At 45.9% G+C, this 19,664-nt stretch overlaps 1 protein-coding gene across 2 annotated transcripts in view; it reads right to left on the reverse strand.

The window, feature by feature from the left end:
• Positions 1–19,664, reverse strand: part of arhgef9a (Cdc42 guanine nucleotide exchange factor (GEF) 9a) — a 528,724-nt gene that overhangs the window by 447,254 nt on the left and 61,806 nt on the right. For both annotated transcript variants that reach the window (XM_038774360.1, XM_038774359.1), the window contains exon 5: positions 4,993–5,123. In XM_038774360.1, the coding sequence (XP_038630288.1) occupies positions 4,993–5,123 (131 nt within the window). The remainder of the gene's footprint in view (positions 1–4,992; positions 5,124–19,664) is intronic.

A 19,664-nucleotide genomic window follows, 5' to 3' on the forward strand; every position in this document is an offset into this window, starting at 1 on the left:
GATTCATTTGATGATGAAAGTTGGATGCTAACAATGCCTTACCTTGCAGACATCTTTTGAATTCTAAATGAACTGAACCTCAAATTGCAAGGAAAGGATGATGATTGCTCTCGGTACTGTGAAGAAATAAATGCTTTCCAAAAGCAATTGAAAGTTTGGCAAGTGCAAGTACAAAACCAAAACTAGTACATGTTCCCCACACTGCTACGGCACATTGAAGAAAACAGTGTTACTAAGGGAACTGTCAATACACTGGCAAGCCTTATTCAGTCGCTTCTGGCTGCGCTGATCAACAGTTTTTGTTGCAACTTTACAAAGGAGAAGTTTCAGATTTTGAAAGGAGGAGGTGGCTGAAACATCGCCTTGACTTAGAGACCCCGGAGTCAGTATTTAACTTACAGCTGACTCCAGATGAGGAGACCGAGAAGCTGTGCCTGACCTGTGTCCGCACATTAAAAACACACCAGAAGTCCATGAGGCTGTCAGCATTCCAGAATAGCATCTCCCAGGAGTATACAGTGTGAGTAAAACAAGCATTTTGTTGCTATTGCCCTGCATGACAATCTACACATGCGAGGTTGGATTTCCATTCTCACAAAGGTGAAGATGGCACAAAGGAACTGGCTGATGTCTGCACCTGATACGCGTATTGCTTTCTCCTCGTGTGAACCTGATTGGAGTGAGAGCAAAAGCCCTTTCGCTTTAAAGCGAACGTGGTGATGGTTGAGAAGGCCAGACCACATGGGTCTTGAAGGTGGGCTGGGAAACAAAGTTTAAAAAACACTGGGCGAGACTCTCCGTTTGGAAGACTATGGGCTGGATTCTCCGTTTTGAAGACTCTGTCTTGATGCCGGCATGGGAACAGTGGCGTTTTACGACCGGAAAAACGGCACCAAACGGCCACTGATTCTCCATCTGTTGGGAGGAGGGTGGGGGTGTGCGAGCAGGCATGCAGCGTAAAGCTCCCAGCTCTATCTGTGGATACAACCAAAGATGTGCCTGGTCTGTGGCCGCACATGCGCACGGTGGTGGCCTGCAGCGGCCTGCCGTACCACATGGAACCGGCCGCACTCAGACCCGCCCTGCCAAATAGTGCCTCCCTTTTGGCCAAGCTCGCCATCCCCGGATCACCCGCTGCTAGTGCCCCCAGCCCCTGTCAAAGCCACCCCTGCCCATGGATCGGCTCCCCCCTGACTGTGGCGGCACTCGACTCAGTCCGCGGCCATGTTCCCCCCACAAAATAGCATGAGAAACCCCCGCTGTCGGGAACTCAGCCGGTCGAGGGCGGAGTACATACAGCATACTCCTAGAGTACGCCATTATGGAGGAGGCGGCGCATCGCAAAAGCAGTGCCGTCCCCGATTTTAGCGCCAACATGAATTCTCCGGCCGATTGTCAAATGCAATCTTGGCGTCAGAGACTGGAGAATCCTGCCCTATGTTTTCCCACTGAAGGAGAATTGCTAGCAATTTATGTTCCCCCTGGGAGTGTAAATCAAGAAGCAATGCAGTATTCCTCGCCATGCAAATTTCTCCATGGCGAGGAATATGTGGGATTCGTGAGGAGATCCCGCTATTGGGCCATCATTTTGAACAGGCGGCCCAATAGCGAAGACCCGTGGTTGGTCACCCCCCCCCCTTGCATTTCAAATTAGCTCATGCATTGTGAGGGGGGAGGTGGCCCTCAGATGAACTTTGGGAATAATACCCTTAAGGAGTAACCCACCGTGAGGACCCTCACATCTGGTGAAACCTGTTGGGGTTTCTACCCATGTGATTTCCAGCCCAGGTGACCAGGGAATCATGGAGGGCTGGAGAAAGGGTGTCCAGGCCCGCTCAGCGAGTGCAAATGAGTCATTAAGACCCATTTGCATTAATTTACATCCTCCCACTGGCTTGAACCCCGCTCCCACCACTAGCAGGGGGGAGGGGGGGGGGGGGGGTGGGGGGGGCGCGAGCATCACGATCGGATCGGCGCCCGCCGTTGCCCATCACCGATCCCAATTTTCCAAATCAAAAATGATTTGGTGCATATGGTGGTTCACCTAAATGCATATTGGAATCCCTTTGCTTGTGGTACATTTGAGAGTTGACATGTGACGCCCACATGTGTGTGATCAATGGCACCATGAGGAAACCTGCAATCCTCACAAAACAGTTAGGTCAATGAAAAGAAATCCAATACTTCATTCTTTTACAATTTTTAAAAGATGGACTTTGTGCTGAACAAAAAATGATGGCTGCTGCAAGTCACATGATCATAAAATTGTCCTAAAGCTACGAACAATGGAAGCTGAGACACTGGCCAAAATAATTCACCTCTCAGCCTGTGGACTCTCACACTTCAATGTACAGACCCCGTGTAACCAATGAAAGCAGATGAAGTGCAGACAAACTGGCTCCCCAACCAGAACTATCACAAAAGAGGGCAATCAAAATTTGGTATGCTGGATGAGATATTAATAGCTACTTCCCCTGACGGGGAACAAATGGAATCAGCCAGAAGTACAAAAATTGATTGATAATCTGGTTAACCCATTAATGAGACATTTCACATAATCCAAGCCACTAGCTTTTTTGGACAGTTTTTACGCTACATATTTGGCCTCACAGGCAATCTGCTGTTTAATATTCAATCAGGGAACACCATGAAAATGAACTTGAGGCTGAACAACAGTCTGCTCATCGAAGCCTGTCTCTGCTGGAATATTTCTTGCTATTGTCTGCACAACCGACCCAGTCTCTGTGCACGTACTTCATCTTGTGGTATCAGCATCAACTGTAAAGAGAATTCTACAGCCCCAGTCTTCAACCAGCTGAACTTGAGCTGCAACATGCAAGAACTCGTCATTGGACTCTGACTCTGGACCATAGAAATCACATGAACTAATATTCATTTCTGTGGTTCTTGTACTATTACTATCCATAGATGTAAAGCTCTTTCTCTCTATCTCCTGCTTTACTGTGTATATGAGTATTGTGAACATTCCTTTCCCGAGTTTTTGAAAGTGAAATAAACTAACCTTCTAAGTTAATCATAATGCAGGTTTACTTGTGAGTTATTAGCAAATTGGAACACACAAACCAAGGGTTTGAGAAAACATGCCAAGCATACTTAAAAAATAAGGCAAAACACCTTCTGCTTATGGACTGTTGGTGAGAAAAAATAAGTCAAGTATTCTTGTCTCTTTCCTCCCCATAACAAAACTCCATCTCCTTCTCTCTGGCAAGAGTGAATTAATGTAATCAGTTTTCTTGAAATACATTCAGTGACTTTCCTTATGCAACAGTGGATGAAAATATAATTAGCTCCAGCTTGGAAGGAACCAAACACAAAGTCGTTTCTGGTCAATGTCATCTTCGCAGCCACTGGCAATGATGTCCTTACCTAATTTTGATGTGTATCTGCCGTTTGTGGTATATTTAGCAGCATTTCCTGTACTGAAGTGCTGACTTATGACCATTCGTGTTGCAAATTTGCTTCATAAGCACCACGGTTGTGTATGGCCTCCTGCAGAGAACTCTTCTCCTCTTCCTCCCACTTCCAGGAGGGTCTTTTGCTCTGTGTGACCTCTTCTCATTCTCCAGATTATGTTATCGCCCATGGGAAATGTATACACAGCTGGTAACAAGTGCTTTGTGCGAAATCCTTGAAGTGGGAACAAGATCCTTCAGCACGTGCCACGCTCCTTTTGACTTTAGCAACTTCTCCAATCAGGCCACAATCAACAGAAATCAATCAGCAACTAACCTGTAATTAGTTGATAATCCTTTTAAATAGCACTGTTTTGGGTCCTTCTTTACATGTGGCCAACTGTGTGAGATTTGGGCAACACGGTGGCGCAGTGGTTAGCATTGCTGTCTCATGGCGCCGAGGTCCCAGGTTCAATCCCAGCTCTGGATTACTGTCCATGTGGATTTTGCACGTTCTCCCCGTTTTTGTGTGGGTTTTGCCCCCACAACCCAAAGATGTGCAGGGTAGGTGGATTGGCCATGCTGAATTGCCCCTTAATTGGAAAAAATTAATTGGATACTCCAAATTTATTTTTAACAAACTGTGTGAGATTAAGGGAGAGCATTTGCTGGAGCATTAAGTCACAAAATGGTGGCACTGGTATGACATTACAATTTGCCTACTCTGCATACCTGCAGCAGACATTCCCCTGCATGGTCACCCAAAGTGTGCCCACACGCTGCAGATGCCATTTGGAGTTAAAACAAATTGGAGTTAGAACCAAAAAACTGGGTGCTAAGAAGCTGAATTTTGAGGCCTATATTTTTTCCTTTACTTGTTGACTTACTAACTTCCCACTTTTACTGTTGTACTTTGAGAACATTTTCTGCAAGAATGACATGGCTTTCCTTTCAGTAGTTGCAACGTGGCTTTTAGATGTAAGGACAGAGGTGCCTAGATATAAAAGTTGTTCATATCATTGACTATTTATTTATCCAATATTGCAATTGTCAATATCTGCTTGACACATCAGCAGAATGACTTTCAGTGGTTACAATCCGCTCCTCTATTAGAATGGTTCCAAAAGAATGCTAGCTGATGCAATGAACTCCAGCAGAATGGAATTCAAATGCGAGTCAATACATTCATACAAAAACCTCACCTCACTTACCGGCATTTCAAATAAGAAAACTGGGACCCCAGGACAAAGAGGTACTTTTGTACTCAACTGTATTTCTGTTGGAGCCAGCAAGAAAAGTCAGTGATAACACCTAAGGCATAACCTTTTCCCTGAAACATTTCACCTTTCAAACAAAAGCATTAGAATAAAAAAAATAGAAACAATTAATTGTTTCTGTTGGTTTTGCACTGGAAAGCGAAGTCCTGTGATACAGCATTTTGAGAAAGATCATAAAATTGTTTACATATTAAATTCTGGAATGCACAGTGTTGAAGTCTGTTTGAGATTTTAAATAGAATTCATCTTCAAATTTTAGAGCAGGAATACATTTTTCATTTTCTGAGGAAAATCTTTCCTACCTTACTCACTGGCACTTGCTCTGCACCACGCTTCAGAGGCCTGACGGTGCCATGACAGAAACCCACGTAATATTTATTATTCCCATTGCTTTCATGGATTCTGGACATCTCAGTTCCAACTGCAGCATCATCTACAAAGGTAAAGTACCATAATGTAATACAATATGCCACACAGTGACCAATGGCAAAGTTTGTCACTCCGTTGTCAGGTGACCTTAGTTTAGCTCTGCTTTAGTTCGGCAAATGTTCACTGGAGTGAAACAAATAATTAAAAACAATTGCATCTAATAAAGCTTGACTAATTACTTAACTGGTGATTAATTGTTATATGCCAGTACAGACATCATTCTGTGAACCATATGAGTCACACACACTGAATAATTAAACACAACCTGCCATTGTATAAGAATTTATACATTGTCACAACTATTTTGTGAGACCCCCCCCCCCCCCCCCCCCCCCACCTTCACCCGGCAGCCCAAATGTTAACTTCAGAAGAGTATTCCTATTGCGCTTACATAACATTTTAAAATCCCCATGTTTTTCAAGTTGTCACGTCAGTGTTAACTTACTGAAGAAGGGTCAATTACAGATAGACTTGGAACAGTTTCCTACCATAGCTACATGTTAGTTGTAACTTGATTGAGACGTTCAGGCTTCTATTTGTGATCCATGTTAACACAAAAAGAGGCTATTCTTTCGATAAATGTGAACATATTCAGGTACTTTGACCCGGAGGATTTTGAAACATTTAATACTGATTTCAAAGTTATTAAATTGAAATAAAATAAACAACACCATAAACCAAAGATTACCTCATTTACATCTGTTCCAAGTGGAGGATATTGTTAACTCTTAACAGTCTTCTCAGAATTGAAGTGAACAGCCAAATCCAATGATGCAGGACAGCACTGATGTTGTAATAAGTAGGAGGGAAAACCATAAAGTAGTGATTAAAGTTACATTTTCCCACCTCCCACCCACAGTTTGTCATAAAATGCGTTCTTTGTGTTGTTGTGGTGGTGTCTCATTGATGCCTGTGTGTTTAAACATGAACACCTTGTTCCATCATGCAGACTAGCTGCTCAAAGTGTGTTGCTTCTGGACTGGTTTCAGAGTCTCTTGCCATGTGATTGCATACATCACACAGTGGGCGTTGCCACCCTCTAATTCCACATTAACCATTGCTCTGCTGAGCATCTTTACACGGCAATGCATACAGGCACATCACACAGTTTACTCCACTAATGAAAGCACGCCTCGTGTTGTCGAGCATCCATTCTCTGGAATTGCTTACTAAAATCCTTCCACCTCTCCTCTTTGTAAACTGGATTTCTCCTTCATTGATTGAACCTCTGTGAAAAGATTGGGATGATTTTTTTTCCAGATGAAAAGGTGCCATATAAACGCAAATTTTAAAAATCCTTTGTCCCTCGTTTTCCTCACCTGTTTCCCATTGCCAATGTTTAATCACTCTGTCAAAATTGACCCGGCTGCTCTTTGTGTTTCCAGTCATGTTTGAAAACATTGCCTTGCCCTGTGCCCCTTCCATGTAAATATTGGCATCCCTTCTTGACAGTTTTCTGCCCTCTGTTCCAATCCAAATATTGATATTCCCTTTCTCTAAACCTTTCTGCTGTTGCTGATCAACTGCTGCCTATTCATATCCCCAGTTGAAATATCAGTGGCATTTTGGGATAATGTGCCATTGTTTGCTCACTCTTCATCTTCCGCTTCTGAGCCTGCTCCAAATGTCAACATGGCTTCAACCATTCAGATTCAAAAATCTGTATATCGTTCCGTCGAGCTGCTGGAAATAAGTCAGACACAGAACAGAAAGAAAGAGCAATGGGGATCTGAGAAAGGGGACAAGTGTTTCTAAATAGGAGGAAATGGGATTTAGGTGATGATGGGGAAGAAACAGTTTAAGGCAGGGAGGGGAAAAGGAGGGAAAGAAGAAAAAGTAGGAAAGCCAAAACAATAGTTCAGGGATGGAATATTGACTTTACATCCTCATGTTAATAATGGACTTCAATGGAGTGTAAACTGAGTGGAGTATGAAATCAACATCGCACCCAATCCCAGTCATTTTACCGACTGATGGGATAAATCAAAATTGCCTCCATCAGGTAGGTATAAAATTAACCTTCCAGTGGGTTCCCCAGCCAGTTGTGTTAATCTTCCAGTGTCATGGAGGCAGGTTTACAGGTGGGACTGAAAGGGATATCATAGAAGTTGGCATTGCGACAGTGTGGAGACACACAGTCCCATCTCTGACCGAACCTCTGGGAAGTAAGTGATCACAGGCAGAGTCTACCCACCCAGAAGTGGTAAATAGCCAATCTGCATAACTAACTGCCCATTTGAGGGGTGATTAGGAGTGCCGCTGGGACCTTTAATAATAATCTTTATTGTCAGAAGTAGGCTTGCATTAACACCGCAATGAAGTTACTGTGAAAATCCCCTAGTCGCCACACTATGGCGCCTGTTCGGGTACACTGAGGGAGAATTCAAAATGTCCAGTTTACCTAACAGCAGATCTTTCAGGACTTGTGGGAGGAAACCGAGAGAAAACCCACGCAGACACAGGGGGAGAACACGCAGACTCCGCACAAATAGTGACCCAAGCCAGGAATTGAACCTGGCACCCTGGTGCTGTGAAGTAACAGTGCTAACCACTGTGCCACCGTGCGCCCATCAGTGTGGGTGCCCCTCCCTCCCACTGATGGGCAAGCCCAGCAAGAGGTGGTTTTTCGGCAGTTGGCTTTGGGGGGGCCTTCTACAATCACCCCATCACCATAACCATGGGCATCAGTGGGTATCAGCTGTCCCCATCCTCCGAAGGACTTTTCCCTCCTTAAAATGCACAAAATTCTACCCCAAGTGTTCCCACTTGAGTAAGTACATAGAAACATAGTTCATATTAATTTGCCCTTTTAATATATCATAGGAGGAAACCTTTTGTGTCTGAAGTAAGGTCCCAGTTATTGATTGATTGGGGTCAGCCCAAGTCTCTCTTTCAACTGCATTTCTGGGAATATGGAAATCTAGATTTTACATAGCTCCAAAATTTGGTTTACCATGCTTTTTTGTGGAAAGAATTGCTGCCATGGATTTCTCTGCCTGCTTCCTTTTATGCTTTACTCATTTGCTGACCAATTAGCTTTTGTTGCAAACAAAAGTGTGTGTGTTGTTGCCACCTGCAGCAAGTGCATGTGTGGATTACTGAAACCCTAAAGATCTTAGGCGATGTCAAAATTTGGATCTTCTGTACTAAAAACCAAGTAAGCTGTCAATCTGTGCTGTTGATATCTTCTCATTGAGCAAGAATAAGAAAAGACAAAGTGAACTTCCAGCAAAAAGTCCGATCCAAGCTACTGGAGAAAGACTAGACATCCCAAAATGTGAGTTACGTCAAGCAAAACTAAATATTTTAATACATCCTCGAGCAATGGCAGAGCTATAAAATGCATCAAAAATACTTTTAGATTACATCTGTACTGGCTGACAGCACTCAATTCAGACAAATAAATCAACAACAACTTGAATTTGCAATGCACCTTCAAAGGATTTTCACAGTAACTTCATTGCAGTGTTAATGTAAGCCTACTAGTGACAATAATAAAGATTGTTATTATAAGTACTGAGATGCTTCCCGGCAGCATTATCAAACACACTTTGACCCCAAACCACGTAAGGAGATGCTAGGACAAGTGGCCAAAATCCTAATCAAAGGAGCATCTTAAAGGTGAAGAGTGAGATTGAGAGATAAGAGGCACGAATTCTTCCCAGGTCAAAATCCGTGACTCCTCAAACCCAGCCTGAGGAAAGGAGAGTCCCATTATCAGGGCAAGCGTTGTGGCGCTTGCGGGGGGGGGGGGGGGGGGGGGGGGGGGGGTGTCAACAGTTGTGCCTCCTGTCATAATATCCACTCATGTATCTAATATAATGAGGTGCAGACAGGCAGTGATTGACATACAGGATGATCAGTAAGCACACAACACAGTGCAGCCAATCACCAGACAGGACACTACCACTATAAAGCCAGAGGGCACTCGGTTTCCCGTGCTCTCTAGACCCAGCCACTGAGACAGAGTCCACGAGCTAGCAAGTGCAAACACCATGCGGTAGCTAGTAAGTCTGGTCAGGCTAATAAAACGTCTCCAGTCAGTTCAGTATAGTGTCGGCCCACAGCTGAACATGTATATCAGTTCTATCGTTGAATAAAACAGTGTTGGATTTTCTCCAGTGTTAGACGTCTGCTTCTAGCTTCCCTGCATCAAGTGCAGTCCACATCGAACCAGCCTGTGTAACACATCACCTGCTACCCCCAGAAATAGTGTCAGGCTGGTGCAGAGAAGGGCTTGTCAAAATGCCAGTCTCAGTGACCCAGGATTTTGTCCCTCTGCAACCCCACCATGCAAGCCCTCCCCCACCACCAAAATAATCTTCTATCCCTCATCCTCTCTCACCACCTCAGATCCAACACACTCAAAATGCCCCCATCTATGCCAGTCCATACCAACTCATTCCCCTGCCAACCATGGCCCCTCATTTCCTCTAATCCAACCTATATCCCTCCATCTACCCATGTTTCTTTATAGCCCCTATGCCAATCTAGGTTAAAATCATGCCAATCCATGCCCCCCACCCACCACCCTTTGTTCTTACATCTTGGCTTACTAACTCATCCAGTTTCCACCTTTGGCAGACATCAGAATCCATGGTGAGTGGAAATGAAATAAAGTTCTAAGACTTTATTTATTAATTCACTGTTTAAAAAAAACCACTCTGGTCGCGATCTTCCCAAAAGGGAACAAAGTCCTTGGGCAAGCACAGGTAGCCCCATGTTTCCCTGCACACGCGGTGCTGGGAAATACATGGCTATTCAACACAACCCGTGTTGAATAAAGGGCCTGAATGGGGAATGAAATGAAATGAAATGAAAATCGCTTATTGTCACGAGTAGGCTTCAATTAAGTTACTGTGAAAAGCCCCTAGTCGCCACATTCCGGCACCTGTTCGGGGAGGCTGCTACGGGAATTGAACCATGCTGCTGGCCTGCCTTGGACTGCTTTAAAAGCCAGCGATTTAGCCCAGTGTGCTAAAGAATGCGGGCCGAGGCCACACATAGCCCCATTTTATACAATGGGGAGCTCCGCTTCCTCGACCTCGCCATTGTAGCGAGAGATCAGGATGCCATTTTTAAATGGAGTCACTTCTCCGAAGCCGCCAAATAAATCCCCGACCTCCCCCCCAGCCCAAACGCAATATGGGAGGGGAGGGTCTCCCCCTGGGAGGGTCCCCGCCCCCCGCCCCCGCCCACCCCACCCACCCCACCCCCTCCCCAACACCCATGCTGGGCAACCACAGCCTGATTGTGCGCTTGCCTATAAATGCCAGTTTGGTGCATTCGTAATGCATATGCCAGCTTGCAGTGCCACCTGGGTGCCTTGCCAGTGCTAGGTTGACACACAGGTGGCACTGCCAGGGTAGCCAGGTGGCACAGTAGTGTCTGGAGGGCATGCAGCTGGGGGTCTCCGATCCCCTTGGAGACCGCCACAAGTGTTGTTCCATCTGGTCCCTCTTTGTGGGGACCAGCACCAAATGTCACTCACCTGAGGTCCCCAAGACAAAGGGATTACTGGGAAGCCAGAGGTTAGGGAAGCCTTTAAAAGCGAGCAGAGGACAACTAAAAAAGCAATAAAGGGGAGGAGAAGATGAAATATGAGTGCAAGCTAGCTAGTAATTTAAAGGAAGATAGGAAGACAGAGGCAAATATAGACATTGGACCACTGGGAAATATGGCTGGAGACTTAATAATAGGAAACAAAGAAATGGCAGAGGAACTGAATAGTTACTTTGCATCAGTCTTCACTTTCAGGAGAATCCCAGTGGGATGCCAGAGCTCCAGGAGAACCAGGGAGCAGGGGTGAGTGTAGTAACCATCACTAAGGAGAAGGTTTTGGGGAAACTGAAAGGTCTGAAGGTGGATAAGTCACCTGAACCGGATGGACTACACCCCAGTGTTCTAAAAGAGATAGCTGAGGAGATTGTGGAGACATTGGTGGTGATCTTTCAGGAATCACTGGAGGCAGGAAGGGTCCCACAGGACTGGAAAGTGGCGAATGTAACACAGCTATTTAAGAAGGGAGGGAGGCAGAAGATGGGAAATTATAGGCCGGTTAGCCTGACTTTGGTCATTGGTAAGAGTTTAGAGTCCATTATTAAAGATTAAATCGCAGGATCACGCTCCACATTGGGTGGATATGGTGCTGGAGAAGGGGGTAGCGCAGAGGCCGGGGTGGAAACTGGATGTGGGGCTTTTGGGGAACCAAGTATTCTGTGAGAAAATTGAAAAGGTAATTAAGGTACATGTAAGATTCAACTGTACGGGTGAGGTGTAGAAGGCAGTCGTCTGGGAGGCTCTAAAGGCGGTGGTGAGGTAATTTTGTTTAAGGCCAGGATGGACAAAGAGGAGAGGTTGGAGCGGCAGGGGCTAATAGATGAGATGTTGGAGGCAGATAGGAGTTATGCAGAGGATGGGGACCCAGCGATGTTGGGAAAGAGGAAGGAACTACAGGCGAGCTTCAACCGACTATCCACCAGTAAGGCGGTGGGCCAACTGAGATGAGTGAGGGGTGCAGGTTATGAATGTGGAGACAAGGCAAGGTATGTTAGCAGGTCAGCTCCGGAGGGAGGCAGTAGCAAGGGGAATTCTTCAGGTAAGGGATAGGACCGGGAAGTTGGTGGTGGCTCCGGAGCTGATTAACAAGGCTTTTGAGGAATTTTACGAGAGGTTGTACAGGTCAGAGCCACCCAGGGGAGATCATGAGATGCTGGAATTTCTAGATGGGTCGGAGTACCCGAGGCTAGGGGAGGGGTCAGGGCTACATTAGAAGGAGCAATACTGGAGCAGGAGATAAAATATGCAATTGGGAGGATGCAGTCGGGGAAGGTGGCAGGGCGGATGGGTTTCCAGTGGAATGTTATAAAAAATTTAAGGATAAGTTGGCACCCCTGATGGTGGGGATGTTTGAAGAGGCGATAGGGAAGGGAGTGCTGCCGCAAACCATGGGGCAGGCATCGATTTCACTGTTGCTTAAAAAGGATAAAGATCCGAAGGAGTTTGGGTCATATAGGCCCATATCACATCTGAATGTAGGCGCAAAGGTATTGGCGAAGGTACTGGCGGGTAGGCTGGAGGGAGTGCCTCCCGAAGATGATAGGTGAGAATCAGACAGTGTTCGTGAAAGGGAGGCAGCTGTTTTTGAATATTAGGAGGGTTTTGAATGTCGTTATGGCACCGGCGGATAGGAAGGAAACAGAGGTGGTTGTGGCATTGGATGCCGAGAAGGCGTTTGATTGGGTGGAATGGGGGTACCTGATGACAGTTCTGGAGCGGTTTGGGATTGGACCACGATTTGTGAACTGGGTAAAGTTATTATATAAAGAGCCGAAGGCAAGTGTCCGCATGAACAATATCAGTTCGAGATACTTTTCTCTCCACCGTGGGACGAGGCAGGGATGTCCTATGTCCCCCCCTGCTGTTTGCACTTGCGATTGAACCGTTGGCCATCGCATTAAGAAGTTCGGGAGCATGGAAAGGAATAGTGCGGGGGGGGGGGGGATAGAGCATAGGGTGTCCTTATATGCCAACGACTTGCTGCTGTATGTGTCGGAACCGAGTGCATCAATAGGAGGAATATTGGAGTTACTGCAGGTATTCGGGTCTTTCTCGGGGCACAAGTTAAACCTGGACAAGAGTAAGTATTTTGTGGCGTCTCGGCCGGGGGTGGGGGCAGGGGTGGGGGGGGCTGTCATTCCGTAGGCCAGGGACCCACTTTAGGTACTTGGGGGTGCAGGTTGCCCGGGTGGGGGGGGGAGGCTTCGCAGATACAAAATCACTAGTTTGGTGGGGAGAGTGAAAGCTGACCTGGCGAGGTGGAATGGTCTCCCTTTGTCACTGGCGGGTCGGGTACAGGCGGTTAAAATGAATGTGTTGCCGCGATTTCTGTTTATTTTTCAATGCCTACCGATTTTCCTGCCAAAGTCTTTTTCAGGGAGATTGAGGGAAGGATTACCTCGTTCACATGGGGAGGGAAGGTGGCCAGAGTGAGGAAGGCGCTGCTACAGAGGGGAAGGCAGGCAGGGGGTTTATCATAGAATTTACAGTGCAGAAGGAGGTCATTCGGCCCATCGAGTTTGCACCCGCTCTTGGAAAGAGCACCCTACCCAAGGTCAACACCTCCACCCTATCCCCATGACCCAGTAACCCTGCCCAACACTAAGGGCAATTTTGGACACTAAGGGCAATTTATCATGACCAATCCACCTAACCTGCACATCTTTGGACTGTGGGAGGAAACCGGAGCATCCAGAGGAAACCCACGCACACACGGGGAGGATGTGCCGACTCCGCACAGACAGTGACCCAAGCCGGAATCGATCTTGCGACCCTGGAGCTGTGAAGCAATTGTGCTATCCACAATGCTACCGTGCTGCCCAAGGGTTTGAGTCTCCCGAACCTGATGTACTACTACTGGGCGGCGAATGCGGAGAAGGTGCGGAGCTGGGTCAGAGGGGTTGATTCCCAGTGGGTCAGAACGGAGGAGAGTTTGTGCAGGGGGTCGGGGCTGTAAGCACTAGCAATGGCCCCGCTCCCGATAGCTCCGGGGAGATACTCAGTGAGTCCGGTAATAATAGCTTCATTGAAAATCTGGAGGCAGTTTCGCCAACACTTCGGGTTGGGGGCAGGGTCAAGGGAAATGCCGATTCGGGAGAACCACAGATTTGAGCCAGGGAGGTGAGACGGAAGCTTTCGGAAATGGGAAGAGAAGGGGATTAAGACCCTAAAAGATTTGTTTCTTCGGGGTCGATTTGCAGGATTGAAGGAGCTGGAAGCGAAGTATGGGCTGGAGCAGGGAGAAGTGTTTAGATATATGCAGGTTCAGGACTTTACCAGGAAGGAGATACAGAGCTTCCCGGAGGAACCGGCCTCCACGTTGTTGGAGGAGGTGCTGGCGGCAAGGGGACTGGAGAAGGAGACAGTGTCAGCGGTATACGGAGCTATGTTGGAAAAGGATAAGGCACCACAGGAGGGGATCAAAACAAAGTGGGAGGAAGAGTTGGGAGAGGTTATAGAGGAAGGGGTCTGGTGTGAGGTGCTCCAGAGAGTGAATGCCTCCACCTCGTGTGCAGGGTTGGGGCTGATACAGCTGAAGGTGGTGTACCAGGCACACCTCACGAGGGCGAGGATGAGCCGATTCTTTGAAGGGGTAGAAGATGTGTGTGAACGTTGTGGGGGGGGGGGGGGGGGGGGGGGGGCGGCCGCTAATCACGTTCATATGTTTTGGTCCTGTCCAAAGCTAGAGGATTACTGGAAGGAGGTGTTTAGGGTAATTTCCAAGGTGGTGCATGTGAAACTGGGCCCAGGTCCCCGGGAGGCCATATTCGGGGTGTCGGACCAGCCAGGGTTGGAAACGGGTGCGGAGGCAGATATCATAGCCTTTGCCTCGTTGATGCTGCTGGGATGGAGAGGAACCTCTCCACCCTGTGCCCTGGCATGGCAAGGGGACCTGTTGGAATACTTGAATCTTGAGAAGGTTAAGTTCAAACTGAGGTGAAGCTCGGAGGGGTTCTACAAGTCATGGGCACTATTTATTATGCACTTTCAAGAACTGGATAACATCGAACATTAGTTGGGGGGGATGGGTATGTGGGTTGCGGGGGGAGGGGGGCTGTGTATGTTAATGATGGCTATGGGTAATCCCTGATTCTTTTTTTGTCATTTGTTTATGTTAACATGCGGGCTGATGTCTGGGGCATGGTGGGAGGATGGGATCGTTGTTATTGTTATCTGTTTTGAGATATTTGTTGTCGGTTATTGTTTGTTGTTGGTGGGTGTAAATTCGGGAGAAAAATTGTGAAAAAGGAGAATAAAAATATATTTTTTTAAATGATGAAATCGAAGAGCACTTGGAAGTGCATGATCAAATAGGACTGAGTCAGCATGGCTTCATCAAGGGGAGGTCATGTCTGACAAATCTGTTAGAGTTCTTTGAGGAAGTAACAAGGAGGTTAGACAAAGGAGAACCAGTGGATGTGCGTTATTTAGATTTCTAGAAGGCCTTTGACAAGGTGCCGCATAGGAGACTGTTAAATAAGTTAAAAGCCCGTGATGTTAAGGGCAAGATCCTGGTATGAATACATGATTGGCTGACTGGCAGAAGGCAGAGAGTGGGGATAAAGGGGTCTTTTTCAGGATGGCAGCCAGTGACTAGTGGTGTGCCTCAGAGGTCGGTGCTGGGACTAAAACTTTTCACAATATACATTAATGATCTGGAAGAAGGAACTGAAGGCACTGTTGCTAAGTTTTCAGATAATGCAAAGATCTGTAGAGGGACAGGTAGCATTGAGGAAGCAGGCAGGCTGCAGAAGGACTTGGACAGGCTAGGAGAGTGGGCAAAGAATTTTCAATCTTAAAAAGTGCACTTTGGAAGGCGAAATAGAGGCATAGACTATTTTTTAAATGGGGAGATGCTTAGGAAATCAGAAGCACTTTGGAGTCCTTGTTCACGATTGTCTTAAGGTTAACGTGTAGGTTCAGTCGGCAGTTAAAATGGCAAATGCAATGTAAGCATTCATGTTGATAGGGCTAGAATACAAGACCAGGGATGTACTTCTGAGGCTGTATGCGACACTGGTCTGATGCCATTTGGAGTATTGTGAGCAGTTTTGGGCCCCGTATCTAAGGAAGAATGTGTTGGCCTTGGAAAGGGTCCAGAGGAGGTTCACAAGAATGATCCCTGGAATGAAGAGCCATCAAATGAGGACCGGTGGAGGACTCCAGGTCTGTACTCATTGGAGTTTAGAAGGATGAGGGGGGATCTTATTGAAACTTACAAGATACTGTGAGGCCTGGATAGAATGGACGTGGAGAGGATGTTTCCACTTGTAGGAAAAACTAGAAGCAGAGGACACAATCTCAGACTAATGGGACAATCCTTTAAAACAGAGATGAGGAGGGATTTCTTCAGCCAGAGGGTGGTGAATCTGTGGAATTCTTTGCCGCAAAAGGCTGTGGAGGCCAAATAACTGAGTGTCTTTAAGACAGGCTTAGATAGAGTCACTTAATTCTGCTCCTATGTCTTATGGTCTTATGGATTAAATCCCAAGGCCTCAGGTACCTCGGGAATCTGTACATTAGAGTAAGGCTTACTAGGCACGATTCTCCCTAACATTCCTGAGTTGATTTATCGTGGGTTTTTCAGGAGGTTTCCCGCAGGCTCTGCCAGCGAGTTCCCCACCGCTATTCAATGACACTTTGTCATTTTTTGGGCTCTGAGGAGTTTCTCACTAGTTTTGCCCACAGAATTTTCTTTAGCACTGGGGCACTGAACTCAGAGATCGGGCCGCATTTTAAAAGAATGCCCCGATCTTTAAGTGAGCTTATGGGTCCCCCACACCCCCCACCAATGGGCAAAGGCACCCCCCACACACACATGGACACTACCCCACATCCCCCAAGTGAGGACACCGCACTATGGAGTTCCTGGGGGGGGTCCCCCTCTTCAGATTCCCCGAAGCCCCTTACAGCACCCCTACCCCTTCTAGGACCCCCCACCCATCACCCACCCAATCTCCCAGAGGCCCTTACTTACCTGCCCTGCACTCCCCCACCCTTCAAACCCCCCACCCTAATTTCATTGGCATGGGTCCCCCCTCAGCCCCTGGCCTTTGGCAGTGCCACCCTAGCACTTGGGCACCCTTGCACTGCCACCCTGGCATGCAGACAGTGCTCCTGCTGGCTTGGCAGTGCCATCTGAGCACCTTGGCAGCACTGGGGCTAGCCCCTCACCGGTACCAGATTCGGTGAGGGTATCGCACCAATTTTCCTGTCGTGAAAGTCCACACATGCTCCGCTGGCATCAACACGTAGTCTCAAAAACGGAGAATCCAGCCCCTTTTAACCACTAGGAGCTGTCAATCAAACTGTGAACTGACAGGCACCCCACTGTGATAATGATAAGTTGTGAAATTAGTCATAAAGCACCAGCTCTATAATGATAACTCTCAGACTCATGCCAATTTGAAGGGCAGGAGATTTAAATCCCTTGACACAGTTCCAATGAGCTTTGACAGTTCCTTTGATAGCATGACAGCTCCCTTAACAGTCCCCTTGACTGCTTGACAGTTCAATGAGTCTGACAGTTCAAATACGTTTATCCACTTTTTAGGCACATTCATGTCACCTTTTAACATTCCCAAAAGGCACTTGAGCTCTCCCAAATGGCACCTTACCTCTCCAAATGATGTATCTGAACCTACCCAAAAGGGCAGGGGGAGATCATTTAAACATTGATATTTCTCTTCTCATTACATATCTGTAAACAAAAATACTGTGACTCCAAAGACTTTTCATTTCCCCCCTTTATTTTCCCCAGCGCTTAAGTTTGGAGTTTTTCAACTTTCTACAAATAATCTGCACAGCAAATTCTGGAAAAGATAAAACAAAAGGGGTTGGTTTATTTCACATACACATAAAACACAGGAATGGGATTTCTTTTGCACTCATACAATAAAAGAAAGGCTTCCTGGTCCCGACCACAATAAAAATATAAGTTATGGGTTTATGTGAGTCCAGAATCCAGAATAAAAAATCTAATGAAATGTTTCTTCAGAAGGTGGGTTGTTTGACTGTCGCAGGGTGATCCGTCTTTTCCGAAAATGAGGACTTCCACATAGGGAATTGAATTAATCTTGAAGGCACCAGTTCCAATGTAGTTCACAGTGTAAATGAGGGCCAGGCAATTCTGCCTGGGCAGAGCTCCTTCTAATATTATCTGTTCGATGATAGACAGACTTAGGCTGCTTCCTGGAGTCCTGTTCACTTTAGAGGTCAAACAATGACTGAAGATAAGGTCCAATAGCTTATTAAGTAAAGGAATTCAGGCAGTTCACTTCTTGATCAGGTGACAGCGTGGATTTGGGTTGACTAACCGATTGTGTTTTGGAGTAGGTAATAGTTGGGCTATTACCATCACCGTGGATATTAAGAGACCCATAAAACTGCTTTTGACATTGGAGACACAGCATTCCTGGTGGCCAGAATATTTCTTTAGAAAAGCAAAGAAGTTTTGAACAGCTCCAGGAAGGGGCATTAATGCTTTTTTAAAGTATAATGTGACTCCGCTGGTTTCTTTTGGCATGAGTCATGGTTAGTCAGGGTAAAGTCTTGTCCATTTTAAAAATAAAAATGCTGATTTTGCAGAGTAGCCGATTTGACATAGATATGTATTTATATTTTCCTTCCCGTCTCAACTGGGACGGCACCTTTCCTCTCCAAAGAACTCCATTAACTTTAGACTTTCTCCTGCTGGATCTAAAATGCTCAAGACATATTTTTGGATATTCCACTGATGAAAATTGGAACTGACTGAAGGCAGCTACAATTTAGCAAGCGCAACTGCCTCCATGAACCACAAACCACAACCCACAAAAATGGTGGGTGCCAGGTTAAAGGGCAGGGCTTGCGGAATCTGGTCCCTGGCACCATTTTGACCACTTTCTGTCACTGAAAAATCTCAGGCTGGGAAGGTTTAGGGAGGGAATGCCAGCGTTTCAGGTTCAGGCAGCAGAATGCATGGCCACCAATAAATGATTGGTGATCAATAAATGAAATAATTAAAATTAGGGACGCTAAAGATTTGGAGGGGTGCAGATATTTCAGAGGATTGGAATGACAATGGAGATTTGAAAGATTTGTATGCAAGAGTGTGAATTTTATATTCCCCTGCTTGTTAAACGCACAAGTGATAAAGCAAATGGGTTTCTTAGATCACTCAATCTAAAATTGATAACGAAAATAAAAAGTAAAATGCATTGATCAAAAAAAATTTGGACATTTCACCAGCAAGAAAATACGATTTATGAAAAGTCTAAAGTTAAGCAGTGAATCCATTAAATCTATTTTTGTTCTAAATAGCTAATCAATCATGTATACTGTAAGCCACAACATCTGTAGGTGCAATATGGGCAGATAACAAAGTGTATACTGTAGTTTTAAGCACAAGGAAAGCCCAAATAGGTTTGGTAAGTGTAATGGATGTCTACACGCAGCACTCATTAGGGAAGACTGCCAGGTTTTCATGAGTATCAATTAGCATACATGGGAATTTAAGAAACCCACATTTAACAAGTGGAGAATCAGGGTCCATGGAACGCACTGAACCAAGACTATATTCCATCTTCAAGTCCTTCTGTGCATGAAAATTGAAGCCTGAAGCCGTTGAACAATTGCTTATGCACATTAGTCACAGAGTGTTTAAGAAAATACGATTGTGGAGTTTCATCCATTTTTAATCATTCAGATGTCATAAAGTTGCATTTAAAAATAAATATAATTCATTTTATGCCTCTGAAGAAAAGTTAAAGAAATGGGGGAAAAATGTTCTAAAAACATTTGAAATTTGAAATTGGATCCTTTTGTGCCTAATATTGAGTGTAAATTTACAACCTATTCAGAACTGGCACAAATTCAGGAAATTCACATGAGCTGGTGTTTTGCATGGAAGCAAAGCAATATTAATGTGTGGCAGAAATAAACCAAGCAAATCGTTTTAGGCCCATTTTTGCTGCAGCCTGCAATGGTCACCTCAGGGACCATGAGT

Source organism: Scyliorhinus canicula, chromosome 17, assembly GCF_902713615.1.
Source record: "Scyliorhinus canicula chromosome 17, sScyCan1.1, whole genome shotgun sequence".
NCBI lineage: Eukaryota > Metazoa > Chordata > Chondrichthyes > Carcharhiniformes > Scyliorhinidae > Scyliorhinus > Scyliorhinus canicula.